Source organism: Nanorana parkeri, unplaced genomic scaffold (assembly GCF_000935625.1).
Source record: "Nanorana parkeri isolate BGI_ZX_2015 unplaced genomic scaffold, ASM93562v1 scaffold417, whole genome shotgun sequence".
In the NCBI taxonomy this organism is placed as follows: Eukaryota; Metazoa; Chordata; class Amphibia; order Anura; family Dicroglossidae; genus Nanorana; species Nanorana parkeri.
The window spans coordinates 664,349-675,041 of NW_017306685.1; the positions used below are offsets into that span (position 1 = coordinate 664,349).

The 10,693-nt window shown below is 40.0% G+C and overlaps 1 protein-coding gene across 1 annotated transcript in view; it reads left to right on the plus strand.

The window, feature by feature from the left end:
- Positions 1 to 2,389, plus strand: part of PGGT1B (protein geranylgeranyltransferase type I subunit beta) — a 41,753-nt gene extending 39,364 nt beyond the window's left edge. The window contains exons 7-9 of the mRNA XM_018559845.1: positions 101 to 285; positions 399 to 507; positions 2,007 to 2,389. Of these exons, the coding sequence (XP_018415347.1) occupies positions 101 to 285; positions 399 to 507; positions 2,007 to 2,194 (482 nt within the window). The 3' untranslated portion in view covers positions 2,195 to 2,389. The remainder of the gene's footprint in view (positions 1 to 100; positions 286 to 398; positions 508 to 2,006) is intronic.
- The last annotated feature ends 8,304 nt before the right edge of the window (positions 2,390 to 10,693 follow it).

The window sequence follows — 10,693 nt, forward strand, 5'->3', positions numbered from 1 at the left end:
CCCCCCCCAAAAAAAATGTTTTTGGAAATGATGGATATTTTGAGGGCTGTATTTGCAGCTTGTGTTGAATAACTGTGTTTTTTCATTATCATTTGATCAGGTGGTTCCACATTTTGCGGAATAGCTTCTCTTTGTCTCATGGGAAAGCTAGAAGATGTGTTTTCTGAGAAGGAATTAAACCGAATAAGAAGATGGTGCATTTTGAGACAACAAAATGGCTTCCATGGGAGACCCAATAAACCAGTTGACACATGTTACTCCTTTTGGGTGGGAGCAACGTTAAGGGTAAATTTTTACACAACTGAAAGCGTATTGCTTGTAACATGTAAACTACTTTTCAGATGTGGTTTAGTCAGTAAAAGTTGGTGATATTCTTTCATTTATAATAATTATTCCAGCTCTTGAATATCTTCAAGTACACAAATTTTGAGAAGAACCGAAATTTTATCCTGTCCACCCAGGACCGCCTTGTTGGAGGTTTTGCTAAATGGCCAGATAGTCACCCAGGTAACCATGATTTATTTCTTTCCTTTTAATAATCATTTCATGCACAATGTGTTCTTATATAAAAGACAATGAAATATGTTACTGTATATTCTGCTTTGTGACATTCTTTGGGCACTTCTACCAAAGCAATATAGGTATGTGTTGAATATTTCCTGCATTACTGGGTATGAAGCATGAACAATTTCACTATAGCTGTATGTATCATTGGTTTATGTCTATTAATTAATTTCTTGGGGAAACAAAAACAAATAAAACATCCTGATTAAAAACACATTAAAGGTCCACACAGCTGTGTCCCCTGATCCTACTGTTATTTAGTTTGATATAGAAGCAGGCAATAATTTAGCAACTTTGATCTTATCGTGGCTAATTTCCCCTTGCTGTGCTCAGTTAGCACTGCATGTTTAAGAGGGCAGAGGCAAGCCAGTAAATAATTGGAGAGGAACCACTAACCTGTATCATGAGTATGAGGGATTATGACTGCTGTTCCTTTTCATATGTATCCACATGGTGTGAATGGATTAATGGTTTTCATGATCTCTTTGTATATAAGGAGAGTAAGCTTTGCTAGAATTCACACTTCCCATCAGGAGAGGATGGCAAACTCTAACTCTTTTGGCCTTGGTCTTCTTTTTAGGCTTAGCAACAGTTGCTTCACTTTGTTCAAGTTGCTATTTATGTTTACCCTAATGTCGAAAATCTGTAAAATATACGGAAACACCAAAAATATTTGGACATTTTCTTCTTTGTTTTACACATTGAATTTTATCTCATTTATTGAAAGCAAATGTTGCTGTTGTTTTTTCATATATTTCTGAACTAGCTGTTCTGCCCACATCTTGTGCTGTGTGTTTCCCACTTGGGATGCACCGATACTGATACTAGTATTGGTGCTGATACCGAGTATTTGGGTGAGTACTCGTACTCACCCAAATGCTCCCGATACTTATCCCAATACTGGAACGTCCGGTATTAGGAAGCAGGTTGTTGTGAGTCATTACACGCTGTCCGGCTTCCTGATTGGCTGGGAAGTCGGCTCCATGCTGCCTCGTCACTTGGTGACGAGGCACCATGGAGCTGGCTTCCTGCCCAATCAGGAAGCTGGGGGCAGGTAGTGGCTCGCTCACTGATTGGCTGGGAAGCTGGCTCCATGCTCCCTCGTCAATTGTGGACGGGGGAGCATAGCGCTAGCTTCCTGACCAATCAGGAAGCTAGATGGCGTGTGATGACTCACCCCCTCTGCTTCCTGATTGGCCAGAAAGCCGGCTCCATGCTTCATCACCTGGTGACAAGGAAGCATGGAGCCTGCATCCCAGCCGATCAGGAAGCCGGATGGCAGACATTACACGCCGCCCGGCTACCTTAATGGGACTTCCCATTTCCCACCATTCTAAAACAAGCTTCTCCTTTGAAATATCTTTACTGGTTATCCCAAACTGAGCACGTTATTACCATGCTGAAATAAAACAATAGTAAATGTGTATTTTACCTCTTTCTAGATGCCTTGCATGCATATTTTGGGATCTGTGGCCTTTCGCTGATGGGAGAGTCTGGCATTAATGAAATCCACCCAGCACTGAATGTAAGCTTAAAAACTTATAAACATCTCCAGCACCTTCATGAAACCTGGAAAGCCAAGAACTGTGAAAAGAGTTCAAACCATCTTCACCACCTCAGCAGTGATTGATACACGGCTACATCACATTCACAAGTCGGAGAATCATAGCCCTTCTTCTAAGCCATGTATTAACCAGGTCGGCTTCTTTTGTGCTGGAGTCATTGGATCAAAGGGTATTTGGTTAGTAACACTGCATTGTAAAAGAACATTCAACTACTTCACCTATACCTTGATTTAAAAAAAAAAAAGTTTACCCGGATTACTCTTAAGTGCTAATTATGTGGTAACCAGTAGCAGACAATCAGAACCTGTACCAGTCTGACTGTAAGTTCTGATTTGGTTGTTACAGGTTACTGTACTCAAATATCAGCAATTAAGAATAAGAACTCTATTGAATAAAACCGAACATTGATGAGCCATTATTTAAAAGTAATTTCTTTCATGTGAAAAATACGATTGGATGTCAAGCAGATGTTTTGTCTAGTTTTCCTGGCTAACAAAACCTTTTGGCAAAGATAACCAAAAGCATAAGAAAACTATGGTCTTCAAATGGAAAGGAATCACTTCTTAAGAGAGGAGGGGTTTTGACTACAACATCCTGTACAACGCACACTGAATTTTTAGTTCTCTATTTGCACCGTCAGTATTTAACTAGTTACTTCACATTTGGAGAATACACCGTGACATGAAGTCTGCAGAGCAACAGAAGTGATGTTTGAGTGGTGTGACTGCTATAAAGGAAGAATCCAGCTAAACTCTATTGCCACTCATCTCCCTATCTCGCGTCATCCTGATGCAATTTAAAAAAAAGTATCACCCAGGAAAAACAAGGTTGATAGAATATTCCCCTGTTCTTCTGTAGTCGTGTGAAAATGTAAGATATTTAAACTTTTTCAACATATTTGAAAAGGCAAATAATAGATATTCAAACCAGTGCTTACTTAGAGGAAAATATGGTATACTCGAATCAAAACCCAAGGAAAATTGTCGCAATTGCAAGCTGCTCAGGCCCTGAAGCCATGAAACAACCCCAAACCATAACACTCTCACCACCATGTTTCACAGATGGTATAAGGTTCTTTAGTTTGCGCCTAAGAATTCTACCGTCCAAGCATTATCAAAACTGGAGCAGTTGCCCATGGCAACCAATCAGTTTGTTCAGTTAAGATTTGAAAATGAAAGAGAGATGCTGATTGGTTGTCATGCACAACTGCTCCAGTTTTGATAAATTCCCTGCTGTATCTTTATCTGTATCCAGCTTTCTCAATTCAGAATGACTTGTACAACAATTCTCTGGGAATAAACATGGTGAATGTCGCTCCAATCGACATAATCTGTTAGTCACAACCAGGTGTTGATTGTATTTGCATAATTGGAGTCTAGGAGGTGTTATTAACCTGCCCAGAGAGAAGTGTTAAAACAGCATTGTATGTAAATGTTTTTGTACAAGTCATTCTGAATTTAGAAAGCTGGTTGGATTACCAGTAAAACGTCTTTAAGAAAAATACAGCAAGTCCAGTTACCTTTGACTTTTTTTTTACAGATATACCATGACCTGGATGAATGAGAACCTTCACAGACACCTGCTGTATCTTTGTTTCATCAGTTCACAGCAGAAGGCCCGTGTTTGGCTGTATGATCAATAGCAATAGTCTTGCTCTAATTGGTTTTTTTTTTGGGACAGCGAAGATTTTCTTTGGCACATCTCCCATGCATGTTAAATCAGTACAGTTGCTTTCTGATAGTAGATGCATGCACTTTGACCAAAAGCTGAAAGATTTACCTTCAGACACGGCAACGGAAATTTGGGGTTCTTGGAGACTTTTAGCATCAAACGGTCAGCATTTAGGCAAAATTTGCTGGGCTGGCAAGTCCTGCACAAATCGGCAGTCCTTTGAAATCTGTGCAGCTCATACAATCATTTTCTTACAGAAGAATGATTGATTTCAAATAATCTGGTAATCTTTTTAAAACCCTTATCAGCCTCCTAGGCATTCACAACCTTTTTTCTGAGGGCCTTAGAGTTTTGTTTTTTTTGGCATGATTAACATGTCAATAGCAGAGACATACCAGACCCTAAATACTAGGGATGCACAGATACCACTTTTTTAAGACAGAGTACCGATACTTTTGATCAAGTACTCTCCGATACCAATTACCGATACTTTTTCTTAAAGGGACAGGTCACATTTTTTTCTAAAGCAATACAAACTAATGCTTTAAGGTCAGTTTCTTAATATTATGATTCATGAGATGACGAGGGAGCATGACGCCGCCTTTCCGGCCAATCAGAATGCCGGCGCTGCGTCATTACACCGCGCCCGGCTTCCGGATTTGCTAGCTTCCTGACCAATCGGGAAGCCAGGCAGAGCGTCATTACACGCTACCCGGCTTCCTGATTGGCCGGGAAATGGCTCCATGCTCTCTCATGATGAGAGAGCATGAAGCCGTTTCCCGGCCAATCAGGAAACCGGGCAGCGTGTAATGATGCGCAGCCTGGCTTCCTGATACAGGAAGTACTCGTGCTAGGTATCGGAGCATTTGGGCGAGTACGAGTACTCACCCAAATACTCGGTATCGGCACCGATACTATTATCGGTATCGGTGCATCCCTACTAAATACTCTAGGTTTTTATAAGGGTGCCCACACACCTTACGATAATCGCGGGAAATCCCGCAGAAGTGTGCAAGCGTTTTTTTAAGTACCTTACAACCATCGCAAGACAAAAGTCTTGCGATGGTTGTAAGGTGTGTGCCCAGCATAAGAATGATTGGCAACTAATCTGGGACATCTGATTGTAATTTCATGGATTTGTCCGTAAGTTTAAAGTCGTGCGACCTTACAGTAGTGGAGGTCGCACGGCTTCCACACACCTTACGATAATCGTACGACTGCGGGATATATATATCTATACTCCGTACAAGTACAGATACTTTTTCGAGCTCCAAGACTAGACTAGAGAAAAATTCAAAAGTTAGTAGGCAGCTGTCATTTGTAAGGCGCACACGGAGCTCCTGACATTAGTACATCTCTGTTTCAATGTAGTATGATTTTTATTTTTATATAAATATACATAAAAGGATGCACCGATACCAGTTTTGCGAGTACTGATACTTTCCCAAGTACGAGTACTGAAACATTTTTGTTTATTGTCATGTGACAGTTTTTCTAAAACAATACAGACTAATGATTTCAGGACAGTGGTGGAGTGCCAGAGCTAGGTCCAAGCTGCAACCCTGGCAGTTCTCATGAAAATGGCAAGTATCGGTGCATCCCTAATAAATAAACACACACACCATTTTTCTCACGTGAGCAATCTACATTTTCATTAATTGAGAATGAATATACTTATGATATTTTATGTGTCCCTTGTTCATGAATATCATCTTTAGCTGTAGGCACTGTTTGAATAGGGATCTAATATTTGCCTGCTAATATATGATGAAATAATTAACTATTTCCATGGGGTGTTCTTAATTTTTCACTTGTCTGTATGTCTAGTGGGAGAGATGGGCACATAGCAATTTTTGTTAATGGCGTCTGATTCCTAGGCTGCATATTACCTGCTCTACTAGTGCTGGAAAAACAGTAATGTGATTATTGGTTATATTTCATCATTTCAATAACATGTCTTTTTCTTTAATGTCTATTCTGGTTTTTAATCATATCAGAGTCCTTGAAATATAGAACATCTCTACAAGGAAGTATTCTGTAACTTGGGGACCTTGAGGCACTTTATGTAAGAGCTGCTGGCATCAAATGTTTAAGAAATGGAGATTGTTCTGGGATCTTTACAGAAGGAGTAATAGAGGGGTTCCAGGAGACTTGACCACTTGAGTGCTTGTTTTTTGTATACTGCCCACGACAATGTCTTTCAGAATTTATATGGCCACTCAAGACATATCACTTACCTCTCCTTCCTTGTAGTGTGTGGTGTGTGTGTGTGTATAAATGTATAACTACACACACGTACTTACACACTGCCTAGTATGCTCAGTAGAAGTGAACGGTTTTAGCATAGATCATGGATTCACCATACATCATGTCTTTTGATTCCCCCTAATGTCTCACAGCCTACAACCTCCACTGTGTGGGAAAAGCAGTTTTGCATGTTTGGCATAGGAATATTATATTTTGATGAGGAGCTTTCCTATAATTTATGTCCATCTTCCTCGCACAGTATTGCCAAGTACTGACCACAGAATGTGTGCTTCTCGTTGCAGTACAAAATCTTATTTAACCAAATAAATTAGTCTATCATGATTTATATCATTTTTTTTTTTTTTTACAATAAAACATAAAACATAACTGTACAGTAAATGTCGTGTTTTTTTTTTTTATGGTAAATAGTTTCTGTTTTTTAAAGATTTTTTTTTTTTAAATTGGATGCAGGATAGATCAATGGCAATCTGAGGCTTTGAACTAGTTCAAGGTGGTTCAAAGATGCAGCTGATCTGTGAATTGTAACATCTAACCATCATAAACCTACAGCAGCATCACAGGCTGGCCAGTTACAATTTCCAAAACTCGCCACTTCTCTTACAAGGCATCTTCGTCTGGCTGGCGGTTCTGCGGGGCCAAATCTTTAAGTGCAGTCAGTAAAAGGCAAATGGTTTTCATTAATTGTGTTTCTCAGTTTGAATTCCCTTTGACACTAAAGCTGCTTAGGTGATTTTTTTTTTTTTTTTGCGTCAACCATGCTACCAAGTCTTCAGCAATTATTTGAAAGGAGACGGGACTGATCAGTAAACAAAGAAACAAATGACTTGCCATGGTGCAAGCTACACAAGTAGCATTTCATAGCAATCAATCTCGCATGCTCGCGCACTGCACCAGTTGTATTCATTTGATTGCTGATACATGCTTTGTAATTGACCCCAGCAAGAGCATTTTGTTCCATTTATCAGTTGCTACTTCTCATAATTGATAAACATCTATATTGGTAGAATGATTGAACTGCTAAAAATTGTGTGTGGCTCTAGCATAAAGGACACCTTCCATGCATTACATAATAACTTGGCTTATAAGTCTGAGGGCTAGTTCACACCAGAACTGCGTGCGTCTGTGCAGTTGCAATGAGTTTTGCTGTGATTTTGCGACAATTGATGTGTTTTTGCTTAAAATGGGATTTCAGGGGCGTTCCAGTGCTTTTGCATGTGTTTTTGATGCAGCTAAAATAGGGCAAGCAGTATTTTTTTCTGACTGCATTGGAACAGACTGCACTGGTGTGAACAGAGCACCAGAAATCCCATTGGAAAGCGTTGTGACGCACCTGCCAAACTGAACGGACTGCATCTGGTGTGAACTAGCACTTAGTCTAAATTTGCAAAAGTGTGACACTATTTTTATTCTAATAGTAAACCTTCGCTGACTGTATGCCAGTGAAGCTTCTAAGCCCAGGCCCACTAACAGTCATGTGACTATGCTATATTTCAATTATAAGCAATGATTACCTCTCGGATATTTTCTCATTCATGGTTTTGGAAACTATACAAAAATAGTTTTATGCATTTTGAAAGATAACTTATATACACCTTATACACCATTTATTTATATTGGTTTCCTTTTTTGAGTTTTAAGTCTGCCTTTCTTTTTTCAAATCTGTCTACCATATTCTTAACTGTATATAAAAAGAGCATTACAGACAGTTTGAGAGCCTAGAACTGCTATGAGTTGCTTGCATCATTAAGTCTTTTGGTGGTGATCACAGATAGAAGGGGGTGTGAGTCATTCATTGACTTTAGCTTCCTGTAGCTTCCTGTAGCTTGCTGTGTCATTTATGTCGTCCTTTGTGCTACCAAATGTCTTTTTACATCGGTTACACACATCACAATCTTTTTCTTGATTCATTCCAGTATGTTCTTGAGAACATTTGCTACAGGCACTTTGTGTGTTGGTGTTTCATTCATCAGAAGTGGCTGAGCAAGGTCCATCTTGTGTTTTAATTGTCGCCACTGAACTAGAAAACAGAAGGAGGAAAACCACAATTGACGGGTCTGTAGTTTGCTGACAAAACAGTCTCTTCAGCAAGCAAACAAAGTAACGCAATAATGGAAGTTTTTTTTTTTTTACAAAGGAACTTTAATCCAAAATTGAAAATACTGTCGCTTGAGTGAGAGAAATAATGATTCACTCTTGTCTTTAATAAGATGTGAACCTGTGTGCAATAACGCCTGTGTTCTGTGTGAAATAGCATTGCAAAAGCTAAACGTTAACATTTGAATGTATTATATTCTGAGAATTTCTACCTCTGGAGCCATTTGGGTGGATGGGCAGAGATAATGAGCATATACCTCTATTAGCTTTAATATAATCTAAGCATATCCTGCAATACTCTGGTATTTGGTCACATTATATAAATCTAGCACATGACCTGCAACAGCTCTACGTTGTCAGGGCCTTTGTCAAAACCGTTCTGGTTGCCTTTGTTAGAGTCTGTTGACCATGGCATCCCTGTGCATGGCTTTAGGTCACTTGACCTGGAATTAGAAGACTTGTTGCTCAGACGGATAACTTTTTAAGTTAGGAGCTACCATAGGTCCTTCTCCAGTTGCATTATTTCCTTTTGTAGCACTTCCACCGATGGTCTGTTTATAGGAGAGAGATTTTTTTTATTACAGCCAGCCGCTGAGCACCAATGGGGTTATTTTGACAGCCAACCGCCTCCACCAGAACTTCTGAGCAAAGTGTTTATTGTCTCAACAGTGGCTGACTATTTTTGAAGTTCATTTTTAAGGTAGGCTGAAAAACATAGTGCCTCACCAAAGTATTTACTCCCCTTGATGTTTTTCCTGCTTTATTGCATTACAACCTGGAATTAAAGTTGATATTTTTTTGAGGGGGGGGCGGGGTAGTTGTAACATGTAATGTACACAATATGCCTACCACTTTGTAGATGCAAATACATCTTTATTGTGAAACTTGAATGACCAAAATGATTTACCCCCTTTTTGATAAAACTCCCAAGTGAGATGTGGGCCAGTCAATTAACTTCAGAGGTCCCATAATTGATAAAGGTCTACCTGTATCAAATCAAAGTGTCCTATAATCTGTCGCATGTCAGTATTAATACACATGTCCTGAAAAGCCCCCTGAGGGGAGAGGGGGGGCGGGAGGAAAAAAAAAAGGAGGGCATTATTCAGAGATGCAACAAAAACCTTAATGATAACCCTAAGGGAGCTGCAAAGATCCACAGGGGAGATGGGAGTATCTGTCCATAGGACCACTTGAAGCCGTACACTCTAAAGAGGGGGACTTTATGGAAGAGTGCAACATAAAAAAATAAAATAGCAATTGCTAAAGGACTGCATGTTTAGAGTCCACCAAACAACATGTGGCAGACTCCCCTATCACCCCGAGAACACCATCCCCACAGTGAAGGATGATACTGTCAGCATCATGCTCTGGGGATGCTTTTCATTGGCATGTACTGGAAAAATGGTCAATCGCTTGGAGTATCTGGGTTTTATTCTATACACCACTTATCAAAGGTTTGTTTTTTCCCTGAATAAAGCTTCCGATACTCTGCTCCCTGACTTGGACTCTACAGTCCAGGAGCTGTCGAATGTTGCAATTCTGCATGAGCATTCTGGGCTCAATGGTAGTCTCCATTGAGACCGTTCCACTCCATACCCCTACAACACAACATCCTGTCATCATAGGACAAATCTTTTTAGGCTCTAGAAAAACCAGTTTCCTTCCAAAGTTGTCTCTGACCTAGTGGCTCAGGAATCCAGCTCTAGTTGGGAAGAAGCTTCCTCCCACTGTCATGGATGATCTTCACAACAGATTCCAGTTAAAAGGGCTGGGTAGGAGTCCTAGACACCTTGTTGGTGCAGGGAACGCAGGCAACAGAGGTCGTTCTTGAAGAATGGAAAAAGATCGATGTTGCAATATGTCGGCAACTTGTTTATTCCATGCCTAGAAGACTTGGTGCTGTCCTTACAAATCATGGAAGTCACACAAAATACTAGATGTAGTAGTTTTTGTTGTGGGGTGTATTCATTTTTGCTTCACCTAAATTTAAGTCAAACTGAAGATTCTGTCATCTAAGTTATATTATTAACCTTACTTCCATGTTATGAGCTAAATAAATGTTCTAAAAAAACTCAGTTTTGTCCAAAGTTTGGAAATTGTTCTTTTGTTCACTGAGATACTGATTAAAATCTTACTGTTCAAAGGGGGTGCTCATTTATGCTGAACACTGTATAATGTATTGCTAGGATTTGTAGTCCTCTATAGCTGGAAGTATTTTGCATTGTTGTATAATGTATTGCTTGGATTTGTAGTCCTCTATAGCTGGTGGTATTCTGCATTGCTGTATAATGTATTGCTGAGATTTGTAGTCTCTCTACAGCAGGGGTAGCAAACCTCCGGCCCTCTAGCTGTGGTGGAACTACAAATCCAATGAGGCATTGCAAGATTCTCACAGCCACAGACATGGCTCCCGAAGAGAGATGCATCATGGGATTTGTAGTTTCACCACAGCTGGAGGGCCAGAGGTTTGCTACCCCTGCTCTTCAGCTTGGAGTCAGTGGCAGAAATACCAGGGGCGTAGCGTTTGCTGC